Consider the following 26,816-nt stretch of genomic DNA (forward strand, 5'->3'; position numbering starts at 1 on the left):
CGCTCCCACGCATTGGGCCTCGGCTACTTCCGCCTCGCCCCGCTCCCTCGCACCCGCGCTCGGCTAGTTCCGCCTGTCGGGCCACCGCCTCGGTGTGATGGCGTCACGGGAGCGGCTACAAGTACGTGATGACGTCAGACGCGGCCTCTTTCCGGCCTGCCTGCTGCGAGGTGAGGCGCGACCCAGCACCGCCATCCGCCGCCATCGGGCCCCGCCGGGCCCCGCGGCGCCACCACGGGGCGCGGGCGGCCTCCCGGGGCGCCGCCGGCACCGACCGCCGCGGCCTGACTCGAGCGCGCCGGGTCGGGGAGCCCCGCAGGGGAACCTTTACCGCCCCCCCCCCCGCCCCGCCCGGCGGTTCTGGGCCTGCTGAGGCCGCCGCGCCTCTCGCCGTCCCTGGGGCCCGGGCAGCGTGGGGGGAATGGGGGCGCCCGTAGCCATGGGGACCCGGGGGCAGCTCGGGAAAGCGATTTTCCGTGAGCGTTTGCGGCTTCTCAGGCTTAGTGCTGGGTCTAGTCCTGTTCAACATCTCTTATCAATGACCTGGATGAAGGCATTGAGTGCGGCCTTAGCGAGTGTGCAGACGACACTAAGCTGGGTGGAAGTGTCGATCTGCTGGAGGGTCGGGAGGCTCTGCAAAGGGATCTGAACAGGCTGGACCGCTGGGCAGAGTCCAATGGCATGAGGTTTAACAAGGCCAAATGCCGGGTCCTGCACTTGGGGCACAACAACCCTGTGCAGTGCTACAGACTAGGAGAAGTCTGTCTAGAAAGCTGCCTGGAGGAGAGGGACCTGGGGGTGTTGGTTGACAGCCGACTGAACATGAGCCAGCAGTGTGCCCAGGTGGCCAAGAAGGCCAATGGCATCTTGGCTTGTATCAGAAACGGCGTGACCAGCAGGTCCAGGGAGGTTATTCTCCCTCTGTACTCGGCACTGGTGAGACCGCTCCTCGAATACTGTGTTCAGTTCTGGGCCCCTCACCACAAGAAGGATGTTGAGGTTCTGGAGCGAGTCCAGAGAAGAGCAACAAAGCTGGTGAAAGGGCTGGGGAACAGGCCTTATGAGGAACGGCTGAGAGAGCTGGGGTTGTTTAGCCTGGAGGAGGCTGAGGGGAGATCTTATTGCTCCCTGTCTGAAAGGAGGTTGTAGAGAGGAGGATGCTGGCCTCTTCTCCTGAGTGATAGGGGACAGGCCAAGGGAGAATGGCCTCAAGCTGCACCAGGGGAGGTTGAGACTGGATTTCAGGAAAAAAATTCTTCATTTGAAAGGGTCATCGGGCCCTGGAACAGGCTGCCCAGGGAGGTGGTTGATGCCCCATTCCTGGAGGTGTTTAAAAGACAGGTAGACTAGGTGTTCGGGGACGTGGTTTAGTGCTTGATAAGAATGATTGGAGTTGATGATCCTGGAGGTCTTTTCCAACCTGGTGATTCTGTGATTCTCTCGGTTGTAGAATGAAGACCATTCTCAGCAACCAGACCGTTGACATCCCTGAGAAAGGTATGTAGAGCGATACCGAAAATGCATTGGTGGTATGGAGGGTACCGGGTGGTGCCAGTCATGCAGCTGGTTAATGCACATCTGCCCTTGGTTTGCAGTCACGGTTTCCCTGAAGGGCCGGACAGTCACTGTGAAAGGCCCCAGAGGAACCCTGCGAAGAGACTTCAACCACATCAACGTGGAACTCTCCCTCCTGGGAAAGAAACACAGGAAAGTGAGTGCACAGAAATCCTTTCTCTGCCTGGGGAGGGAGGGGCGACTTACAGGGAGATAGAAAACTTCTTGGTAGTGTAGGAAATTGAATCTAAGTTTTTCGCTGCAGAGAAGTTATTTATTTTCTTGTGTATTTCTGTTTTCTGAAAGAGGCTGGTCTTATGGGACCTTGAGACTTACTTGGGAACTGTGGAGTCTTTGAAGTTCTGTGATCAAATGGAGTAAATTTGATGTCTGATTTTTTTTTAGGTAGTTACTGCGAAGGGGATTGATGATTGTATGCTCTATGTTATAAACTGGCTAGTTCTAGCTAGATAAAATGGAACCTACACCTGATTCCAGAACTGGCAAAACTTAAGATATTTTCTAAATACGTGCGTAATATGTTTGTACTGTCTTAATCTACAAAAAAGGGGTGGAGTGACTTGTTTCAGCTGCTTTTTCAGAAGCATCCAGTGTTTCATTAAAACACAGGACTCACACACAGTGTTTCATTAAAAAGTTGATAGATAATGCCTAGGAGACTGACTTTGGAATGACCTGTTGAGTGTTGAGCATTTGATAAAATGTTGTCAGACTCAATATGTCAGATTATCTACCCCAGATTCTTTGAAGGCTTGTTAGGAATGAGCTATGAAGAAAAAAAGTATTTCTCGTCTCTCTCAGGATAGGACTTAGAAGACTTGAGCTGGGTGGGCCCTTAACAGTCTTTCAAAGAAACAAAATACTGTTTTGCTGTTGTTAGGTGGGCTGTTATGTAGTTTACCTGAACTTCTCACTCCTGGTTTGGCACAAAAATGTGCAATTTCTACTTCTGACATGTAGCTGAAAGCTTTATGAATTCTGCTTTTTTTTAACACAGCTGCGTGTTGACAAGTGGTGGGGCAACAGAAAGGAGCTGGCAACAGTTCGCACAATTTGCAGCCATGTACAGAACATGATAAAGGGTGTTACGCTGGTGAGTTTGATTTTGAAACAGTATAATTTGTGTTGTTGTTACTGACAACAATAGACAGATTTTTATTTTAGTGAGAGCTTTTGTAAGCATTCGAGATGTAGCTTTCTCTCTTTTTTCCTTGTATATGCTGTCAAACAAGTTCTGCAGGTGGAAGAAAGCATGAACAATAAACTGAATGTCTCTCAGGCTCAGTGGCTTGCCTTTGTTAAGAAACTGTTCTGGTTTTAGAAGTCTTCAGTAAGCTTTACGCATCTGTTTTGCCTTTTGGATGTGTTTTGCTTGCAATATCTGATGATGTCCTTTATCCTAGGGATTTCGTTACAAGATGAGGTCAGTGTACGCTCACTTCCCAATCAACGTAGTTATACAGGATAATGGCTCACTTGTGGAAATCCGAAACTTCTTGGGAGAGAAGTACATCCGCAGAGTGCGTATGAGGCCAGGTGAGCACCTCTGGAAATGTCCCCTACTATTTCTAACTAGGGTTTCCAAACGGGTTTTTTTGGGTACTGCCACTAGTGAATGATTATTGAAGCAGCATTTGCCTTATTTGAATTTGTGTAACTTTTTGATACATTTGCCACTGTTAAGATTTATTATTCGTAATGCTTTTGTAATTTATTTTTAGCAATGGGAGGTAGCTAATAGCTAGTAACTAGTTTAGAGCTAATTATTGTAATGCAGTTACAAGGAGCCCAGTGTTTACTTAGATCATTGTGAGATCTCAGCAGCGTTTATTACAGCTGGTAAACTGCAGATGCTTATTTTTAGGTTTGTGTTTGTTTTAAACACATGTGAACTAGTTTCATACCACATCATATTTTTGGTCTTTGAAGTGGTGTTGCATTTTGAATTTTGTGCTTGTCTAGGAGCACGTATGATAAATTTTAAAATTGTCATCTTACTTGTTGGTTTTACATCTTGCATACTTGGAATTTTAGCAAAATATCTTTACAGAACAAGCATTTTGATGGAGCTTATTAAACTTCTGAAAGGAGGAGACAAAACATGTCAAACACAGTTATCTTAAGACTGTAGGGAAGACTTTCCATATCCATTTTTTTGAATAGTTTGTTTCTGGTGAAGGTATGGGTGAGGATATTTAACGTAACTGACAGTGTATTGGGGTGACTTTACACGGAAGTATCAGATTTATCCAGTACCACTGGTAGATGCATTGTGGATTTGATTACGGTGGCTTTGATTGATTTATTGTGGGGTGTTAAAGGTGGGATTGATTATTGTATTCTAATTTTTAAGTCAGCATTTACTTCAGAGATAGTAAATTGCTGGCTTAAAATCTTAACATCTGTTGTCTAAATGGATCAAACTGCCAATGTCTGCTTGTTTGATTCTCCTTGCAAATGCAAGTTTCCTGTTAGACTCTTGAATGTCCTAGTATTTGTTTATTCCTTTCGAGTATTCAGTGTTGCGAGTATAAACATGGTACTTGATGTGTCAAGGGTCAGGTTTTTTATTTAATAACTTTTGATTAAAGTGACTCCAATTTTGACTAATGTGAGCATAAGAATGTGGAAAATGGCCCCACGTAGCCAATCAAGCCATGCTGGCAAGATCTCTGGCATGTCCGCAGTGTTGGTAGTCAATGCTGTGGTATAGTAATATTTCAGTAGGAATATCACACAGTTTCTTTCAATCCGGAGCACGACTTGCACTAATCTTTGTATGTTGAAAACTGTGAGGGAGGGCAGTCCTGGAAGGGATTTGATGGACTACTTTTAGAAGTTAATTATTGCTGGAATACTGCGTTCTAGATCCGTAAATTGGGACAGGACATGAATACCATTTCTTTACTATGCTTATTATCATCACCAATGATGTATATTGTGCATTTTCTTTTCCGTAGGTGTTACCTGTGCAGTATCTCAAGCCCAGAAGGATGAGCTTATCCTGGAAGGGAATGACATTGAACTCGTTTCCAATTCAGGTTTGTGACAGTAAATGTTTGGAGATACAATGGTTTGGCCACTTTTATCTGAAGATGTCAGCTTAGCAAAGTTTCTCTTTTCTCAAACCCTGAGGTAAAGACAGCTCAGGTATTTTTTTTCCTTTAATCACTGTAAGTGCTTTTCATAACTTCATTTGCTTTTTCTGAACTTGGAGGTATTTTACAACTCCACAAAACCTTTTTTTGAGTCAGTATTGGTGGCCTTTTTTGGCACCAAACGGTTCAGCTTTTCAGTTGCATGGTGTGTAATAATAGACTGTCACTGCCCCAAGTTGTCAAGATGGACTCAGTGAAATGCATTCTGTTTGCACTAGAACTGACAGCACTTTGAGTTGGCAGTTCCTTTCTTCAGTTGACAGTTTCACTACTTACTTGAAATACTGGATAGTAAACAAAAGCTGTGTGCTGGCTTGGACCTCTTGCTTTGTGCTAATGGCCCTGCTTTGTCTGCAGCTGCCTTGATCCAGCAAGCCACTACGGTCAAGAACAAGGATATCAGGAAATTCTTGGATGGTATCTATGTCTCCGAGAAAGGAACAGTACAGCAGGCAGATGAGTAAAACTCTTAAGAGGTTGGTATCATCTTACACAGATCGTGCCTCTTCCCTGTAGAGATGGTTACTCCATATGGGGATTTTACGAGGTTTATTTACTTGAACAAGGCTGTGGTTAAGTGGGTTCCCAACAGGGATGCATTTGTCTTGTAAGAAGCATGAGAGGTATCATAAAACTTAACTTTTGCTAGGTCTCTTGACAGCAGCTTTCTAAGTCTCATCAACTTGGGATTATGCTATTGTGTGAGAAGTATCTAACTCTAAAGCGCACAACAGTTATGATGGTGGCTGAGAATTTTAAATCAGCTGATCTAGCATGTCAGACCAATTTACAGAGGAGACTTTCTTAAACTGATGTTCCTCCTGGTTGGACACTTCAATAAAAAGTGGTCAGCATGTAATTTGTATGTAAAGGTCTTCTGTGTAGTTTGTGTGTAAATGCTTGTAAACAGGTCAGTTTAGCAAGGACAGATGTTGAACGTTGTGTGTGTGTGTTGTTACTGAAGTTGAGAGTACCAGGATTTTGGGATAATTTAAGAATTTTAATTACTAAAGGAATTTGATGCTTTTCACCTATGTGTGGTTCCGTACATGATACAGAACACTTGTGCAGGATTATACAGGCTGGCTGGCTTTCAAATAAAATAGGTGGTGTGTACCTTCTGAACCTAAGCTTGAGACAGAGCGTGCAGATAAACTGAGTTTCATGAACTAAATACTTTTTTTTTTAATCACCAGCCAGGTACCAGACACTTGCAGGCTTCTGAAAGAATGATTTTTAGTGCTGTTCCAGGTTCTGTGAGAGGCTGAACAACTTGTTACCTACTTGTTACACACTTGTGACCTGTTGTGTTGCAAGGCATCTTTATGAAATCTTGTCTGAATAAAATGAAGCAAATTCTTTTAGCTATTAATGTCTATCTTGCATTAAAACTGTCAGATAAGTTAACTTCTCATATATCGATCAACTTTTGGTTTCACATTGGCAGTGCTAAAACCTTTCTAAAAGCTCTTAACTTTTTATTTACAGTTGTCTGGATCCTGAAACAAGCTACCATGAGACATTATATCAGCAAGTACCAACTTGAAGAATCTGATACAAAACCTGAACACCATGGGAGGATCAATAAAAAAAATATTTCATATTTTGGCCTCTTTATTTTAAAAAACTAAGTGGTGGTTGTGTGACCCTTGTCAGGATCTTTGGCTTTTGCAGCAGCAGATTGTCATAGAGTAATGCAAGATAGCATAAGCACTGTCTACATGTTGCTTTACCTGTCTTTGAGAACAACTGAACTGATCAAAGTGTGATGTTTGGAAACCTTGTACTGGCAGAGTGTGGACTCAGTGTATAAAGTCCTGAACTGGTAGTTTTAAATCATAGCTTTAAGAAATAGTAAAAACATTGTTCTCACAAAAAGGAGGCAAGTGTTCTTTCACATCATTTCAGAACCTCAAACTGCAAAAAATGGTTTCTGTGTACAGTTTCTTGAGGGGAGATTCAGACTTGTGATGACAGTCTGAAGTAGGTCAAAACCAAAATGAATCAGTAGAACCAGATTTATAAGACCAGTTAAACTAAATACAGGGATAGAAGTAATAGTCTGAAAACATGATGCTGTAGCTTTGTTGCTCAATTATGAAGACCAAGGACTTGACCTTGGAGACCACGCAGAGCTTACTGCTGAGTTTTACTACCAATGTTTTCTGTCACCTAGGGGTATGTTGCTCTTTTTTTTTTTCTTGGTTAGTAATCTTGCCATTTTATCAACGTCTAGTTGGAAGGTTGTGCTGTGTCTGTGCTGCAGTAAAATCCACTTGTTGCTTACTGCATTCAGTTTTGAAAAAAGATTCACAAAAATACTAGGATTGTTCAGAAACACACTTGGCAACAGATGGTTTAAAGCTTAATATTGAGGAAAGTGTCTAAAAGTGCATAAGAAATTCACCCAAAGCATCCACTGGCATGATTCTAGAGTTCATTAGTGGGGGGTGCAGTACCAGTCTCCGAGCCTGGACAAAAAATGGTGCTGAACTGTGGACTTTGTACATAGATGGCCTGCTTAACATTTTTAAGATGGGTTCCTGTGCTGTTGCAGTTATGCAGCTAAAGGACCCTTCCAAAATTCTTGTGCTCCTGCAGTGCACCAGGAGTGGAGTTTCCCTGCAGTATGTTTCAGTTCGATCCCTCAGTTGCTGTGAGTTTTAACTAGCTCATGTCTTTGGTTAATGGAAGAATGCAAGTGCTTCTTTAACACCTATGCTGTTTGCTGCACTGCTTGGACATTTCATAGTATAAAGTGGGCCAGATTCCTTCATTTTACTAGTACTTACCTTTTGAATTGATGAACCTGCTATATGAACTCGAGGCTGGGTCAAGTACTAGGAGTTTTGGGTTGCAAAAGTCGAAGTAGCACTTCCACAAAGTTTCTAGTAGTTTGTAAGAGGCTATAATACTGATTAGGTTGTTTACTTTATCGTAATACTTTATCACCTTGGTTTTGATGCTATCTTGGCTTCAGGTGCAGTTGGAAAAGACTGTTTACACGTGTTGTTTCTTCAGAAGCACTGGGGTGAGAGAACTAGCTGCTTCTGGGACCAGGTTGGAGGTTTCACTGTGTCTTGAAACTGGTACTAGCCACTGGAAGGGAAGGTTGTGAGGTGGAGGAAGGCAGCAGGAATTTAACTGATGCCTCTTTTTGCTCTTCTTTCCATTTCTAGAGCAGCTTCTCTGTCCTCCAGAGATCTGTGGCACCTGCCTGGGCAGTGATGCTCTGAGCATGCAATTTGATGCCATGGCTGAAAGAGCTGGGCAATGTGAATTTAAAATGATGGTACAGTTCACAGGTAAAACTTGTTGGGCTTGTTTTGAGATGACTAAAACCAGGCCAAGGGAAACCTCTGGGTTTGTTCCCTGAAAAGTTTTAATTTGTCTTTTAAGAGCATTATGCCCGGGTTTGTAGCTTTTGTTAGCACAGCAATAGCAATAAACTCGTGGTTCTATTCCACCAATGGCTTGCACTGGGACTTGACCAGAGCTGAGATGATAATGTGTATTTATTACTGTGAAAAAGTGCAAGTTAGAGTCATATTATCACTCTCAGGAGTAGATTAATAGTATTTATCTGCAAGTAAAAAAATTTTATGGCTGCCCCATTTTGAAGATGAAAAATAGTGGCTGGACATTATTTTGACTTGTCTCCTGTGGGTCCAGTTACATTTGCTTGAAATGTTAACATCTGATTTCTGCTTTACCCAATACCTAAGAGATAGAGGTATGTTGGTTGATAATGGAGTTAATTTGGATTTGTTGTTTTAGAGGTGTCTTCAGAAGCTGGCCTAGTGCATTTCATTGCTGTTGTTGCACTTAGTTGAAAGGTTGTGAGTTTTAATAACACTTTTATTTGTAAAGCCTAACAACTGCGGTTTAATAACAACACTCAAAACATGAATATACATCATGAAATGCTTTGGTCCAAAGAGGTTCATAGAAAAGTCCATATCAGTTCTTGCAGCTTAATAGCTTTTTTTTTCAAGTCAAACTGTTTGAAAGGCTATTCCAAGGAACAGGGAAGTTCATAAAATGTTCTTTTTTTAAAAAAAATAGTAGTATTTTTCTTCTGTCTGCAGGAGGTGGATAGAAGTAATTTCACCAGAAAGAAATATTGTCATAGCTCTTCTTGTACATCCAATTGCTTTCTGTTTTCAAACTAAACGCTTCGTTTGTATGACTGGAGTGACTCAAGTAGTGCTTTTCTACACTTGCCTGGTCTGCATCGTCCTCTGGAATGCAAACAGTGATGAATCTCACTGGAAGTGGGCTTGTGCCACTGTTTTAAAATGAAACACAGATGGATCGGATGTTCTTTGCCTTAAAACGTTTTCTTCTTTTTCTTTTGTGAAAAACAATAACGGTTAAAAGCAAGATGAGGGTAGAGAACAGGCAGCAGGTAAAGAATATTAATGGCTTCTTCTGAGAAATAAACAAGCAGAAGCTACACTGCTTTTCTTGGTTGGCGGGATCACAGACCGAATAGTCAGCAGGGAAGCCGTTGTTGGTTATCAGGTTATTGTAATATTTTATTGAAGGCTTTCCTTTTGAATCGGAAGTGAAGAATCCAAATCTGGGCTTAGATTTTTCTTCAGTCAGTTTAAATGCATAGTAGCCTTTAATCTTGACTTTATCAATATAGTATGCTGCAAAGGGGAAAAAAAAAAGACCACAGATGATGTTAATAAAACCTTGCATGACCTGCAAATCTTCTGGTAATGAGTTCAGATTTCAAATAATTAATCTATGGATTTAAAAAGCATAATCGTACCATAGAATATTTATACTTACTGCTTCTAGCAATACTTGGCTCCCAACAGTCTTTATTAAGTAGAAACAGTGCATCATTGTTTTTAAAAGGGAGTTAGAATCCGACAGTTTTCTGGACCTACTTTTGAAAGCTGGGAGCTTGCTTTTCTGGGAAAAGCCAGCTGCTGCTCTCTGCTGAACCCAGCTGCAGTGACTCAAGGGGAGCAGCTGCTCATCTGTGTCATGAGAGGGGCTGTCTGAAAATTCCTGCCCTGCTCCAAACTTGGCTGCTTAGCCCCGCAGGTGTGACTGACTGCTGCTCCCAAGTGTTGTGTGAAAATATTTAATTGAAATCATGAGAAGCAGGCCTTGGTGAGCAAGCATTTCTCCAGTTCTTGTGCTCAGATTGCTTCCAGTTTAAACCACGTGAGAAGCTACCATAGCTGGATTTCACATGAGGGCTTGATACCATTGCTTTGTGTTATATCTGCCCTGAGCGTGCCCGCAGAATTGGTCCCCTCAGGAAGCTGAATGCTAATGGCTGGTTCTCGAGTATCAACCAGTGCTGCTTGCTCTGTCTAGGGCAAGTCTTAGGTGCTTGCCTAAGCAATGCCTGCATCTGCCACGGAAATGGCTCTGGAGAACTTGAGTCTATCATACACTCACCTTTTAAAACCTCTTGTATGTATTTTCCTAAGTAATAATTTCTAAGCTGGTCATTGTCCAAGGACTGGTCATCTATTCCATTTGCTGTGATGTAAATATCGATGTCACCGTAGTTTTTTTTAATCCACCTGAGGACTTCACGCACTCCCCAAGGCACCACTGCCAAACGGGAAGGGGAGCTCAGGCAGGTGATATCCTGCAGAAACTGGATGTCACGATCAAATTCATACTGGCTTCCGTTCTGAGGTTCATGAATCACAAATCTGGTGGTGAAATGATTCAGTGCATAAAAGTCAGCTGCACCTTTGACAAGCTGCTTTTCCTCGCTTGTGAAAGATGGCAGTGAAGAGTGTGAGAGGCCTTTTATGTTTTTAAAGTTGATGTATTCCCTCATAGCAGCTGGATAGTCCCCAGTCTTAAATATGGGATCAGCAAACCAGCCTATTTCAAACTGAAGAAACCTGTTGGCAGCTTTTGAATGAGATTCAAAGTAGGGGTTGGCAGGCTCAGCCCAGTCTGAATGCAGGGACAGGGACACTTTGCCATGCTGAAAGGAGCGGTACTGCTCATCGTATGTTCTCCAGGCCATGGCATGTGCTATTAATAAATTGTGTGCTGCCTGATATGTGTCATTGCTGCTCTTGTTATAGACATCACTTAGCCGGTTAGGCTCATTTATTGTAATCCAAAGTTTAACCAAATCACCAAGTTCCCGGAAACATAAAGCTGCGTAGTCTTGGAAAGCATAGGCGGTGGACTGGTTCAACCAACCTCCCGCCTGCAGCAAGGGCCCTGGCAGGCCCAGGTACGCATGAGTTGGATAATACAAGGTGACCATAGACTGAATGTTGAGTTTCAGTACTTCGCTAATGACACATCTGTAGTACCTAAGAACTTGCCTGTTGACCACTGACAAATCTCCATTGGGTAAAATTAGTGACCAGTCGAGTGCAAATCTGTAATGGGTGACTTTCATTTTTCCCAGGAGATCAAGTTGCTTTTTAATACTGACAAAATCTGTGCACTGTGATTGTCGGGTTTTTAGCTTCACTCCTTTAACTTTGTGCAGAAGCCCATCTCCTGTGATGTTCCAGAGGTACAGGCTGGAATCGCAGAACTGCGGTGAGGAAGCCACTGATTCTGCCTGTGAAAATAAAAATGATGTGTTACAATGTGGTGTAATTAAATAAATGCTTGCTCATAGTCTGCATTTCTGCTGGTATTTGGCTGTAGAACTAGTGCTGGATGGCAGGAGGTCTCACTCAGATGCTCTGAGGGGAAGAGGTTAACTGACTGACCTACATGAAATTTGTCTGTGCTAGTGGTCATCTTACCTGTTCTGTTCCTTCATTTGTGGAAAAGATTAAACTTGCACTCCCCTTTCTCTTCAGTTACACACAGGCATTTGCCCTGCCAGAGCCTACACAACATACATTTTTGCACAGATACATCTCCCTGGTTGAGTTCATTCTCTGGAGGTGCAAGCATCCATTCTCCAGCAGCTGGCAGGAGAGCCAGGTGGTAAGGACGAGCATTGGGAAGGATAGGAGGCAGGCATAGATTATTTTGGCACTGCTGCTGAGATCGACCTTGAGAAACTGGCATAGTGTTCCCTGGTTTACCAGCAGTCTCCTGCAAACATTGGACAGAAACAGCTTGTAGTGCTTATTATTATTTCTTTATTGTTTCCTAGTAGTTACTGAGGTTTGCACAGGATGTGCAGCACAGGATTTTTTTTTTTTACTATTATTCCAAATTTTTCAAACAATCATCATAGGGTTGGTAATACAGCATAGTGAAATTTATAATATTTAGATTAAATCTGATTTTTTTAAGAAAGTGGACTTTTCTGTGTATTTCCTTAGAATTATTAACAAAGTATACAGAAAATTTACTCTTTTTGCCTATGGTTGTCATTGCAAAGCTCAAGTTATGGAGTTTTATTGTTGTTTTTTGAGGCCAATGTTGATTGGACCATCTTTCTGTATGTGATGACAAAAAGAGTATCCCAACACTGGCCATACATACAGTTAGCTTAGCTACCACATTTAAATAGGAACTACTTTGGAAACAAGGCGGTATAATCTGTTTTCACATGGGAGCTCAGATGGTAAAAGCCTGATGTTGGTTATTTTTGCCTGTGGTGTGAGTCTTCTTAAAGAATGGCTTGTTACCCATTCTTGCAAATGGCACTTACAGCCAGGCCCGACCCAGGAACTTGCTTCTGCTTTGTTCAGTAGCCTTAGATGAGACCTCAAGCTTATGAGTAGTTCTGCTGCCAGCAACATAACCACCTCGTCCCTGTCCTGTGCCACCTTCTCTGTCACACTGTCGTAGGCATCTCTATGGCCACACTGCAGACTGGTTTGGGAAACTCCCCTGGTTGAAAAATAAACCAGGAATAATTGACTGGGGATAACTTCTTCGTCTGAAATTTCCTGATCTGATTTGCCACCTGGAGATGCAAGCAGAGTGAAGGCAAAGGAGGGACCAGCCTTGGAAGTCCTCCTGCAGAGAGGGGTCTGCTGCTGCAGGAGCACCCAGTAAGCTGTGACTAGCTCACCCCAAAACCTGTAAAATAAATAAAACTGAACCTCCTTTTTTGTTACGAAACCTACGAATCCAAGTTATGGAAGTTTGTAGGCATTCCTGAAATGCATTTTATTCTGTTCAGAAAGAGTTAGTTATGGTATAAACAAAAGCAAGCAAATAATAAGCGTAGTGCTGTAACACTTAGAGGTGGGTTACCTGTCTGGAAGCTCTTTTTCCCCAGTCCTTAGCTGTTTGGTCTACCAGCACTACACCCAAAACGAAAATACCCCTGGCAGGGTCTAACTCAGCACCTCCTCTAAAGCTTCCGTCACTATGGAGGTGAACAGTCACTGAAACTAAGTCAATGGGAATTAGGCATCTGTTTTCAGTGAGAGCTTTTGCTTAGCCAACAAAACACCAGTCTACATCAGGTTGCCATGTTACATCTGATGAACAGATCAGTGTTTGACTGTTCAAAGTTTTGCTCAAGCACGCAAAGTCAAATTCCCTCCCACACGATGGCTGTGAAGGTAGAAGGGAGAGTCCTATTTGCAGTGTTCATTGAGATTCCTGAATTAAAAATGCCATACGCAGTCACTTATTCACAAAGTAAAGTTGTTGGTTGTTGTGCATGCAGTGGTCTGCCCAATAATTTACACTTACCTTAAGAACAGACTCTGTGACACCCCAGGAGAAGTCACAGGAGAACTGAGCTTGCAAGCCTGGGGTAGACTCCTTTGGGGAGAAGCCGTTTTCTTGTATGATTTGTTTGTAATAAAGTGCAGATGACTTGGGAATCCTTTCCTTTTTTTCGCTTTTGAAATCTACATAAAATAATCCGCGCCTGATGTTGTAAGCGTGTTGCCATTCAAAGCCATCAAGAAGTGACCAGGCTGTGTAACCAAACACATCTATGTTGTCGTATTTAACGGCTGCATAAGAGAAAGTAACATCTATCAGTCTTATATTTAGGACTCTAACATACATAAGGGATATTTATGAGAAAGGTCTGTTCACTCTGAAAATCTCAAGGGTTTTCTTAACGCTCATAGAGTTACTGACCCATTATAATTCATTGCAAAACTATGATGGGCTCTATGTATCTTAGTCCTTATTCATAAAAAAATATGTACATCACTAGTTCCTTAAGGAATAAAATTACTATCAGATGCTTTATTTCTGCTCTGAGAAAACATGAAATTTCATGCCATATCTAGATTTTAAGTTGCATTTGATGACTTCAAGTCATATATACCCATAAAATTACAAAAGCACAAGTAAAAGTTAAAGATGGCAGTTGCCAATAGGTGATCTAGTTTGTGCCTTTGTATTTGTGACAAAGCCAAAACACTCTTTTATCATTCTACATTTATTTGAAAGATAAATGCAAGCTCTAACACATCTACTCAGCTTCTAAACTGAAAAATTAACTGTCAGTATGGGACATATGATGACTTTAGAAGAGGGAAACTGATTAACCCAGAGACAGAAGTCCTTGATCTATTTGCAGGACGGCTGTGGGAGACAGCACAAAAATGTCTGGAAATACTAAATGCAAAAGACGGAGGTGAAGAATGATGCAGAGGATTAAGATGAATACTTGATGTCTGCAATGGGGAAGGTTGGATCAACGAAACTAGACATGTAGGGACAGCATAAGTAGTCTTTTATTTAGAAGCATACTGAATGGTTGGGAACTACGTTTAATTGCCATAGCAAAAAATACTGCAGTACTCAAGATGGTGTATCCCTAGGTGGGAATTTTTGCCTCTGGGTAGAAGGGAAAAGCACTATTTTATGTTAGGTGGGTGGTAGGTAACGATCCTGTGGATCAGCATGAAAGTACATTTACAGTATTGTCTGCAGTGACAGTAAAAGGAGAGGGCAGAAACAGAAGTCAAGATCCTCTCTGAATGTTAGAGTGGGAGTGAGAAAATCTTTATATAAACCAAGGAGGTGGCTGGGGGCAGAAACAAGAGGAGAATAGGCCAGGAGTTAACAAAGTTCTCCGTGTCACCAGAGGTGACATCCATGGCAGCAGATCTCAAGGCATTTCTGTGTCTGCTCCAGGTGAAGCCTTGGAGTCCTTCTGCAGAAGGAATAGTTTTGGTACCAACAGGCACACGCATGCTTAGAAGCTGTAGTTTCAATTGCATCCTTGTATCATAGTTAGGGTCAGTTCCTTGCAACAGTGAGTTTATACATCAGGTGTTTTTGTGACTCATAGTACTGTAAGATACAGACATATAGTACAAAGCACTCTCCTTGAAAGCGCTCACACAGTGTATAGCTCCTCATAGCCTGCTACATTTTATCCTGACAGCCACCATCCCATTACAATTTGGCCTACATAAATGGTGTCTTGAGATTAACAGAGCAACAACAAATTTATACCTGACTTCCCTGTAAGTAAAAATACGAAAATACATTCAAGTGTTATTCCTGATCAGACAAATTAAAGTTTGCTTCACAAAAAAATGCACTAGTTGATAATCCTGTATTTTAAAGCAGAGGCTCAAGTATCTGCACACTTGAAAACACAGATGACAATCCTTGAGAAGCAGCTATTAGTTAAACAAGTATTTCAGAAGGGTGAATCCATGGATGGTTATTACACCATGTCTGCTGCCAAAGATTCAAAACAGGGACATACTCTGGATTTTCTTATGTATATGTCCAGCAATCTACCTGTTCCACACCTCCAAATCCAGGCCTATGTCTAGACTTTCCTGCTGTGTCAAGGCATTATTTAAAACATCATCAATCTAATACTGGAATGCAATCTCCGCAAATGTTGGAAAAGGCTGGTCACATCGCATAATAGTGCTATGTGAAGTTTAAAATTTGTACAAACTTCAAATATATCTGGATAATCTTAGTTGGGAGCTTAACTACGTTTGTTGGTGATACAAGACTTCCTGTCTTGGTGTCAGAGTAAACAATCAGTCACGTTTTCTCATTCTGGAGGATAAGAAGGGTCTTTGTAAAGGGATCTAAGCCATCTCATCACTGCAGTGTGGCATCAGCAGTAGGGCAGCCTGCTGGGAGGATGGTTTTCGGGACCAGCAGCTGTCCTTCTCCCAGTACCGAAAATAAATACTGGTTTTGCAAAGGATTTAGGTATTAACAGCATTTCCATTGCATTCAAAATTAAATCTTTTGCCTTCAGAGAGCACCCCTGTATGCTGTCTTTATGAAGGGAAAATACCAAGATTAGAAATGTGTCTTTGAAACATATTACCCTTGTTTGGCATGTAGTAATCCCGAAGAAAAATCTCCCTTCTCCTGTAGATTTCCTTCATGCGTTTTACATTGGACTAGGACCCCAGCATAGCAATGACAGTCCCTAGTCACGGTCTCATTTTCTTGCTGTCAAGGTATGTACCTGCACAAGAGTTTTACAGTTGGGCTGCCAGCAGTAAGAAGTGACTCAGTTTTGTGCTTATTTAGTTTTAAAATCCAACACAGATGTTGGACTTTAGCTTTCTGGGACAGGGACTATGGGTTTTTTTCTGTGTTTGTAGAACACCTGGCACCCATAGATCCTGATCCATGAATTGTACTCATGCAGTATAAACAATTAATAATTAACTTAGTTGCCATTATCTCTTTTATGAAAAGATTAAATCATTACAGATCTAAACTTTAAATTATCTTTAAAAGCTCTCAAAAAATCCAACAACTAACTTATGTACAAACCTTGTAAAACCTTATTAATGAAGTTTTTCATCATGAAGATGGCTGTGGTGTCATCTGTTTTCACATGGCTGTCAGTGAACCAGCCATTCTCTGCAATCAAGATTCGAGGATTGTTGTACTCCAGTTTAATCCAGTTCAGTACTTCCCTCAAATTGAGTGACAAATTTTGTCCCATTTTTGGTATAGTGTTTGGAGGTTTAAAGTTATTAGGACCAAAGGAAAATGCAAAGAAGTCAGCTGTTCCCTTTATGTAGCTTTTCTCATCTTCAGTAAAGCGTGGCAAAAACGAGAATTCATTTTTCAGTTCTTCTGGATAATCGCCGTCCCCATGAATGGGATTAGCAAACCACCCAAGTACTCTCTCCATAGACTGCTGACATTTAGCAATGTCCAATGCATCTTCTGATTTGTTAGGTTCAATCCAGTGGGATCCCAGCACTATGGACATCATCCCCTTCTGATACGGCTGAAAGTGGATTTTGTAGTTATGCCAAACTTTTGCATGAGCCTGATGAGAGAAAAATAGCATTAAATAGAATACAGCTCTGTGTATGTAGGTAGCTAGGCAGGCAGATAGCTGGATCTGATTCACTGCAGACTTCTGTGGCAATATTAACGAACAGCTAACATACAATAATTAGCCTATAGCAGTAATAGGCAATGATTGTAATACTGCAAGACACCTCAAGATGATGGTAATGCTCAGTATCTCACGTGGGCTGTTCCTATGACACATTAGGGCAGTGGCTTTTTGCCATTTAACATAGGTCTAAACTTCATGAGATGTGCCAGCAGGAGTGTGAATAGCTGCTACATGGACACTTTGGGAATTAACAGCTGTTGATGGTGCGATTTGAACTCTGTGATCTAGACAGTCCCATCTACTTCTTTCTTTGCCAATCAGTGACTGCTTATACAGTTAAAATTTTAAACCATCCTTACGACTGATACAGAAATTATGCATCTCATATTAAGTTTCTTTTGCCAGTGTTGGCTCTGTGCTACTGATTGCTCTGTGCTGTGGGGTTTATCGGGATTTCCTCTCATCAAACCACATCCACTGCATACTCCTCTTAGGATACACTTCCATTTGTTTTAGTTTGGCCTAATCATATGATTGAGTTCTACTTTTGAGATTTGCATAGTCCCTAAATATAAAATATTGGAGAAAGGACCATGTTGCAAACTTTGAACCCAAATGTCAAGTCTCATAGTTTTGTGCAAGAATTTTGATTTAGGATTTTAGTTCATTTCTTATTTGAAATTGCTACAATAATATTTTTTTTTCTGCCAATAATATGCAACAATATAGAGTGAAGCTTATTCATTTTAAGTATTCATTTTAAGAGCAACACCTCTTTGACTTTAAAAGGTGATTGGGCAGCAGTATCTCATAAGTTCTGTTTGGTATGGCATGTTTTAGTGTTCATAATCGGCTGAATATTGACTTCCCTAGGAGAGACAGAAATTTTGCTAGTCATGTTGGTGACAAGGAAAGCATACCTTGTATCACATCTTATTCAAATTTTTCTGATTATCGTCATATTTTAGAAAGTTTAACGTTATCACACTCCGGAATCGCCTTCAAATGTCATGTTGTTAGAGAAGAGAATATAGGAGTCAAAAGTTACACAGAAAAAGGAATACATGGTAGATTGAAGAACCACTAGCATTGTCCAAGTCCCATGGTAAACCAGAAAATCTAGGCTGTCAGAGAAGGGGAACTCTGGATCACAGTGTCAATCAGGCCAGAAGACTTGATACAGGAGAGAGGAGTTGACCTCTCCCAGCTGAGGAGTTGTCAAGCAACTCAGAGTTTACATTATTCCTAACAAGGGGATCTATATGCTTAAGCTGGAAAGAAAATAACTGTTTGCACCCACAAAAAAAACGTTAAGAAGCATTGTGAAACACTTAAGAGTGCTGAGTTAGACCAACATCATTACGAAGCCAAACAGCATTGCCTACCTTTGACAATAATTTCAGTTAATTTATCTGAAAACACACAGCCTTGACAGTTTAAAAAAACCAAAAGATCTGATGTCAGGTAGATATTTGGTTAAGCTAGGGAGCACCAAAGAATTACAGTTTGTGAAATTTTGTGTATCAGTTGTTTATGGTTTCTAAGGTCATGCTTGTAACATCTGTTCAAGGTCTGTCTTTGAAAATACTGATAAGTAACATTAACCTTTGAAATGCAGGTTCTGTAGCTGAAAAAGGAAGTCAGCAAAAATTGTACTCATGAGACAAATGACACGATACAGTTAAAATATTATAAAATGGATTCCTTACCAGTCTTATCAGAAAATTTATGTGGTCAGTGTCATCATGTCACTTACCCTCACCGTCCTCTCCTGAAGGTCCCTCCAGCCTCGGACAGCTGCTGGGGTGGGACTTACTTTGCTCTCTGCCTCTCACCTGGTCAGTAAATTCTTTTTCCCAGACCCAGGCTACTAACACGTCTGTTCATGAAAGGTATATGGCTGCATTGGCTTAACAGGAAAGAACCTGGTGAAGTCAGCTGTATTATACACAGCACCAAGCAGCACAACAACAGCACCAGGTAAATCTCAGCAATCACACATTTCTAGGTAAAGTGGAGAATGATGGCTTTGCCAAAGCCCAACAAATTAGAATGCAGTATTGACATGTAAGAGACAATCAGAGACAACTCATTGTATTCTTATGCATGTTTAGGAGGCTGAATAGAGGAAAGTAAAGTTACTACTAAAAACCTGTCTGTAGTAAAGCATACAGCAACAGGGATTGTTCTCCAAAAGCAGACCTCAAGTACAAATAAGTACATTTAATATTAGTCAAGACAGCATCCCCATACACAAATTCATGTGTCACTGCTATCTCTTAATTCTGAGGGTTAGCTCTATTGAAAAAAATGATCACCCTGTCTATAGTAAAGGTTTATACAGGCAGTAATGGAGACAATAGCATTTGCCTGCCTATAATTCTGGTTTGAGGTGTCCACTAAGTGCAAACTATTGTTGATGGAACCAACTGATTCATATCTTTTGTTTTGTAAGACCACATTTGAAACAAACATCAAATTAAAAGCTGTATCATGTATCAAATAGGTTATTTTGAGTAAATCTTGACTAATCTTTTTTTCCAGTTAGAGTTTAATCCCTAATCTTTCACTTTCCTTGTCAGATCAAGGACAAATGTCAAGGCTAAATACACAGTGAAGGCAGGATCAATATTGTGTATTTATTCTAGATTCATATGACACATTAATTTCAGTTTATTTTCCTGGTATTAATACAGAAATTATTCCATAGACTTGAAAGTCGGAAAGTGCTAAGTCAGTTAGCATTAACCATGTAAAACCAGAGTCAAAAAAAGAAAAATGTCCCATTTCTGCCTGTAATGTAGCAAAGGCAGAACTGCCTGGAGGGCACTAATACAGAATACAGAAAGAAGACAGACTAGTCTGCTGTTTGTGACCTTTACAAACATCAATCTAAGTATAAAAGAACAAAACTAGGTCAAGAGAAAATGGTAATAGCATATCAGGTAGATATCTTATTTAGCTTCGGATACAATAATTCAACAGCTTTGTATCTTTGCTTCTTATCAAATTTATCAACTGTTAAATCAAATATATCCATCTAATTATTCTATGCACAGTTTTTTTCCTTCTCTGCTTCAGTATGACAGCTGCCTCAGGAGCAAGGTCACAGTTTTTACATATACTTTGATGTGTCTTTTAAGTGCTGTATGGCAAGTTACTTGTTATCATTAATTGTTTTCCGATGCAGCTTTGTGAAGCGCAATCTCCTTTAATAAAGAAAGGATATACACTTTTGATGGCCATCTGGTATAAGATCCCACACGCTCCTCATGTCAGCAGTAATGATCATACAACTGAACAGAGATTTAGCCAAGAGAACTCCTTAGCAGTTTATAATTGATAAGTGTTAAACTTCAGATTTCATATTAATTTCCATGGGATTAGTATTAGGTCCTTGAAAATGATCAGTAGCAATTATTACTTTCTGAATAACATACATAGTAACATGGAAATATGTTTTTTTAAATTTAAATTTTGAGTTCTTCTTCTGTAGATAATTTTCCCCAAGTGGATCTCCTGAACACCCTGCTTAGCAGCCTTTGTTTCCACATTCAACAACTCCATGACTCTTGAATAGCAAGATCCATACAAGGTCTGCCTCATAAGTGAGGGAATTCCCATAAAAGGACAAGGCAGAGGAGGAAAGCACAGGTGATACAGCATCTGCAATGCCTTGTGCTAGTCAACACCATAGCACTCTGGGGATTGATGAAGACAGAACAATACTACTTTTGCTGAAAAGCCTTAATAAGATAATTATCTACGTGATTACCAACCTGAATTAATTCACGGAAGCAGATAATTTTTTGATCAGTTCTAGAATGCATAGACTTTTTCCTTAGCCAGCTAATTATTTTGAGTATTACCATGATGGATTTCTTTAATCCCCCAAAACTGATACTTTAAAATTAAGAGAAATGTCTTCAGCTCTCTTCTAGAGATGCAAAAATCCCCAGCAACTTCCAAATTGTTCTTACAATAAAATAATCCAAAGTCCAAAAAAAAAGAGGTTTATGATTTGATATATTGTTTTTGTGATTCTGTGAAACTCAGCTTCAGTTTATGACTGACATATCATACAAAAACTGTGTCTTTATCTAAGTGGTGATTAGTTCTCACAGCAATGCAGGTGCAACAGGGCACTGGTAAGTGAAACTAAAAGTAGGACTTATGGGAGAGTCTCATTAGTTTATCCAAAGGTACTACAAAAAAGCTTGACAGTGATTATTCAGCAATTTGCTATGTAGCAGTGTGGTGGCCAGATTAGCTTCTCCTGAGCATTACAGACCTGTTTTTCCTGCTCAGTATATTTCCTGGGTGGACCTGGTAATGTGCATAGGGTAGCGTGGAGAATATTGTCCTTCAGAAATGAAGCTCTGACATGGACAAGAACAGAGTTCTTCATAAAGCCACTGACATAAATGGGAACCTTTTCAATAGCTTTAACAGGCTTCACCTCACACTTCCAAAACCTAACATTTTTATCTTCAGGAGCATATTTTTGGTTTGCAGTGATAAATTAGAATGCAGCCACAGTATCTGAGAAACAGATTTGCATATACCAGTCCCGAAAGAAAAAGCCATGTGAAGTCTCTTTAAAAGATATTTTTACGTTCCCTTCCTGTCAAAGCAGAGACATTTCATAGAATCATAGAATAACCAGGTTGGAAGAGACCCACTGGATCATCGAGTCCAACCATTCCTATCAAACACTAAACCATGCCCCTTAGCACCTCATCCACCCGTGCCTTAAACACCTCCAGGGAAGGTGACTCAACCACCTCCCTGGGCAGCCTGTCCCAGTGCCCAATGACCCTTTCTGTAAAAAATTTTTTCCTAATGTCCAGCCTAAACCTCCCCTGGCAGAGCTTGAGGCCATTCCCTCTTGTCCTGTCCCCTGTCACTTGGGAGAAGAGGCCAGCATCCTCCTCTCTACAACCTCCTTTCAGGTCGTTGTAGAGAGCAACGAGGTCTCCCCTCAGCCTCCTCTTCTCCAGGCTAAACAACCCCAGCTCTCTCAGCCGTTCCTCATAAGGCCTGTTCTCCAGCCCCTTCACCAGCTTTGTTGCTCTTCTCTGACTCGCTCCAGAGCCTCAACATCCTTCTTGTGGTGAGGGACCCAGAACTGAACACAGGATTCGAGGAGCGGTCTCACCAGTGCCGAGTACAGAGGGAGAATAACCTCCCTGGACCTGCTGGTCACGCCATTTCTGATACAAGCCAAGATGCCATTGGCCTTCTTGGCCACCTGGGCACACTGCTGGCTCATGTTCAGTCGGCTGTCAACCAACACCCCCAGGTCCCTCTCCTCCAGGCAGCTTTCTAGACAGACTTCTCCTAGTCTGTAGCACTGCACAGGGTTGTTGTGCCCCAAGTGCAGGACCCGGCACTTGGCCTTGTTAAACCTCATGCCATTGGACTCAGCCCAGTGGTCCAGCCTGTTCAGATCCCTTTGCAGAGCCTCCCTACCCTCCAGCAGATCCACACTTCCACCCAGCTTAGTGTCATCTGCAAAGTTGCTAAGGGTGCACTCAATGCCTTCATCCAGGTCATTGATAAAGACATTGAACAGGGCTGGACCCAGCACTGAGCCCTGGGGAACCCCACTTGTCACTGGCCTCCAGCTGGATTTCACACCATTTCCCACCACTCTCTGGGCCCGGCCATCCAACCAGTTTTCCATGCAGGAGAGTGTGCGCCTGTCCAGGCCAGAGGCTGACAGTTTCTGAAGCAGAATGCTGTGAGAAACTGTGTCAAAGGCTTTACTGAAGTCCAGGCAGACCACATCCACAGCCTTTCCCTCATCCAGCAGCCGAGTCACTTTGTCATAGAAGGTGATCAGGTTAGTTTGGCAAGACCTGCCTTTTGTGAGCCCGTGTTGACTGGGCCTGATCACCCGGTTCTCTTGCATGTGCTTCATGATAGCACTCAAGATCACCTGCTCCATGACTTTCCCTGGCACTGAGGTCAGACTGACAGGCCTGTAGTTCCCTGGGTCCTCCCTGCGACCCTTCTTGTAGATGGGCACAACATCAGCCAGCCTCCAGTCCAGGGGAACTTCCCCAGTCTTCCAGGACTGTTGGAAGATGATGGAAAGGGGTTTGGCCAGCACATCCGCCAGCTCCTTCAATACCCTTGGATGAATCCCATCCGGCCCCATAGACTTGTGGGTGTCTAGTCGGGCTAGCAAGGCTCAGACCACCTCCTCTTGGATCATGGGAGCCTCATTTTGCTCCTCTAGCTCCTGGGTTTGTACACAGAGGCAACAACTTTCTTTACAATTAAAGACTGAGGCAGAGAAGGCATTAAGTACCTCAGCCTTTCATAACACATGAACCCTGATTATGCATAAATACATTACATTAATATGGTATTGTTCGCAATACTGAATGAACTGAGCATTTAGATATGCACAAAAATCTTCGAGAAAGATTCCGGCTAGTTGGCTCGAAACATATAATACCACCTATGCTTCTGTGGAATGACTGGCTTTAATTACATTTTATTATGAAAAATAAAATCATATATCTAAGAAGAGTTGGCTCGTGTTGACTGGTTCCTCAAGAGCTTCCATTGCACCTCCAACCCCAAGCATCAAATTCCAATACTTCAAATACACTACTACAAATCTGAGATTCTTTATAAAGACCTAAAATCTTCAGAAATTTTACAGTGCCACAGGAGAGAACCGCTAATACATTAGATAATGTTCATGGGGCTGTATGAAAAATACAGCATTAAAATAATTTCTGCCCAAAATAATAAAAAAATAGTTAGTGGGTTGTGTGTTGCTGAGAATCTCATCAACTCTTTCACTTGAGTGACTAATTTTATACTTAGATTCACAGACCTTAAAGTTAGAATGAACTTAAAGTTAGATCAAGTCTGAGATTTAAATAATATTGACCAAAAAACTTAGGTCAGTAATTTGCATATCAGACCCAGCTGTGCTTTGCTTCCTAGAATGCTTCAGCAGACGCATTGCTCCCTATGTGGTATGTGAGGCTTGTGCGGATTTTATAGAGGTGGAAAACACAGAGACTGGCTGGTTGGTACCCCAGATTTGATTGTGCCACACAGAAGTGCAGGCAAGCAATGCTGCAAACTTACATTGTATCTTTTACATGTATTATATCAAATATATTTTATACAGCACTTGAAAATAAAAAGTATGATTGAGCATCAGTTCTTTTGGGGATGCTTCACAAATGTCTATAGTTAAATCATTCTGGTGCTAAGTCTGAAATCCATGGCTCAGGATGTTCAATGACTTTTCTACGTGTAAAACCTCTCTTGACTGCAGTGTGAATTTTCTGAAAAAAGAGGTTCTGCAGGTCCGAAAGGAAACACAAGGAATAGAAACACTCAGTTGCAGAATATTTTTAACTATTCTAGCAATTATTTTTTTCCCACATACATACTTCTTTTTGTAGGACAAACACATTCAGATTTATTTTTTAATTATATTTATAATATATGGTAGATTGTAGAAGAGCTCTCTTTGTGACAGCTAGTAATAGCTTGAGTAGAAAGAATTACACTAGCTGCTCTGTCAAACAGCGACAGGATAGTGACCCGTTCTGTAAATCACTTTGAGCACTACAGATTTACTCTACTTTCTTCCAAACCTAAGAACTGCTGACCTTGCTAGTTCAGCAACAAACACTTTGCAGTATGATCTTACGAAGCTAGAACTAATCATATTTATATATAGATACTCTATTGCTAGTAGAATTCATCCCATGTACAAACGCAAATAAATTTCATTTTAAACTAATAGAATGGTCATTTCAGTGTAGCTGAATGAATGGTCATGTTAGTGTGCTTAATTAACTGAAAAAAAACAAAGGAAAACTATGCTCTTTAATAGCCAGATTTTGTAGGTAAATCCTATTTTAAATAAAGTAATAAGCAAGCACATTAAAAGAAATAATTAGTGAGTCCGCTGTTGTGACAACAATAAAATCAACATGAGGAGTAAATAAAATGACTGCCCTAGCAAAGGGTTATTTCTTGGTGTTTTCACATTCCCCGATTTTTTTTTTAAACTGATTATATTATTATTATATTATTATATTAAGCTGATCATATTATTGATTCCTCCCATAATTTCCCATGGTGGTGCAATATATATTTTTAAAATCTCACTATACCGTACCTTGATCAAATTGTGTCCTACAGAGTAGACAGTTGTTATTTTCCCTCGCTCTCCAGGAGCATGAATACCTGTGCCATACCCATGCCAAGCAACTAAATAAGGATTGTGGATTGTAATCCAATACTTAACACGATCCCCAAAGGTCTGAAAGCAAAAGGTGGCATAGTCATTGAAGATATCAATTACTGATTCATTTTTCCATCCCCCATATTTTTCTTGCAGCATCAAGGGCAGATCCCAATGGTACAGAGTAACCACAGGCTCAATGTTTCTGTAGAGTAGCGAGTCAATAAGGGTGTTATAGTACTGGAGTCCTTTTTCATTGGGAGCTGCCACCACTCCCGTGGGAAAAAGCCTTGACCATGAAATTGAAAACTGGTAAAAAGTAACTCCCAAAAAATCCAGAGCAGACAAATCTTTGTCCAACAAGGTGTAACTGCCACTGGCGGCATCTGTGCTGTCAGCATCTCTAAGCTCCGAGTGGATGAAGTGGTCCCAGATGGAGAAGCCTTTCCCATCCTTCCTCCAGCTGCCTTCCACCTGGAAAGCCCCTGTCCCTACACCCCAGAGAAACTCTTTGGGGAAAGTGTCATACAAAAACATTTGTCTTTCACTCACGGGGCTGAAGTGGGGGTCCTTTTTCCACACAGTTCTTCCCTCTCCAGCAAGCCCAGTAACTATCCGTATGAAAAATAATGTCCACAAAGCAGCAAATCTTTCTAGTTGTCGGCCGCACATTGTGCTGGTTTATAGCTTCTTTCACTGACAGTGAAAAAATCCATTCATGCACTGCAGTCCCTGCTGTGCAGACCGTCTTCATTTGCAACAAACTGCTGGAGTGTCTTATCAGAGCTTCACTAAAAGCTTGTGATCATAAAAGCCCTGTCAATGATTAGCCTGAACTGTGAGACCTAGAATGGGTCACAGAATGGCGTAATTTTTAGGGAGGTGGCCTCTGTATGACCACTGAGACACCTAGCTGACTTCTTACTGCAGGAAAATAAGTTCCCTGAACAATATAAATGCTAGTAACTAATTAATGATCATTTAAAGCTCAGTCATTCAGGTGGGAGAATATGGGTGACAAATGGAGCTATGAAGCTATCTCATCCTTTATTCCTCATACAACTGTATTTCAAGAAAACATGGCAGAAATATAAATCAGACTGCATTGTCTCCTGTTAAAAGGTGATTTATCCCATCTGCATAATTGGATGGCTGGAAAGGCAGTGTGTTATTCTTCAGTCCTGCCCTGCTCAAATATCCTTTTTGTGCTGAAAAATTCTCCCTGGCCTCGTGGGAAATTTTGTTGTGGACAAGAGATATGTACACATCCCACTAACTATATAAAAATGCAAAGCAAGTCAATATCTTTTTTCAAACATATGCAATTGTTTTTCTATCCTATACAAAAAAGTCTGCTGTACAGCTCTATGTACAGCAGCAGCACAAAATTAATAGGGGTCTATTCTAGCCCTTAAGCAAGTTCCTTGGATTCCCTCAAATAAACACAATTAGCAAAGATAATTACCCCTGAAAGATGCTATTTCAGTATTGATTAATTTAACAATCTCGGTGTACACAGATGAGGCATCAGCACAGAGAGTATCTTACAAAGCAGTTATGCAATAAAATTTCATCTTTAAACATATTTCACATTGCACCAGAACTGCATGCGTTGAGA

General features: G+C 41.2%; 2 protein-coding genes across 2 annotated transcripts; one reads left to right on the forward strand and one right to left on the reverse strand.

The window, feature by feature from the left end:
- Positions 1 to 69: 69 nt before the first annotated feature.
- On the forward strand, positions 70 to 6,336 carry RPL9 (ribosomal protein L9). The gene is made up of 8 exons (XM_069856154.1): positions 70 to 170; positions 1,451 to 1,497; positions 1,596 to 1,711; positions 2,573 to 2,668; positions 2,979 to 3,111; positions 4,536 to 4,616; positions 5,091 to 5,209; positions 6,222 to 6,336. The coding sequence occupies exons 2-7, from the start codon at positions 1,452 to 1,454 to the stop codon at positions 5,195 to 5,197; spliced, it is 579 nt and encodes a 192-aa protein (XP_069712255.1). The 5' UTR covers positions 70 to 170; position 1,451; the 3' UTR covers positions 5,198 to 5,209; positions 6,222 to 6,336.
- Positions 6,337 to 8,829: 2,493 nt separating this feature from the next.
- Positions 8,830 to 25,979, reverse strand: KLB (klotho beta). Its single transcript, XM_069856180.1, has 5 exons — positions 25,133 to 25,979; positions 16,389 to 16,896; positions 13,353 to 13,621; positions 10,158 to 11,301; positions 8,830 to 9,388 (listed from the first exon to the last, which is right to left on the reverse strand). The coding sequence occupies exons 1-5, from the start codon at positions 25,868 to 25,870 to the stop codon at positions 9,027 to 9,029; spliced, it is 3,021 nt and encodes a 1,006-aa protein (XP_069712281.1). The 5' UTR covers positions 25,871 to 25,979; the 3' UTR covers positions 8,830 to 9,026.
- Positions 25,980 to 26,816: the final 837 nt, after the last annotated feature.

Source organism: Phaenicophaeus curvirostris, chromosome 4 (assembly GCF_032191515.1).
Source record: "Phaenicophaeus curvirostris isolate KB17595 chromosome 4, BPBGC_Pcur_1.0, whole genome shotgun sequence".
NCBI lineage: Eukaryota > Metazoa > Chordata > Aves > Cuculiformes > Cuculidae > Phaenicophaeus > Phaenicophaeus curvirostris.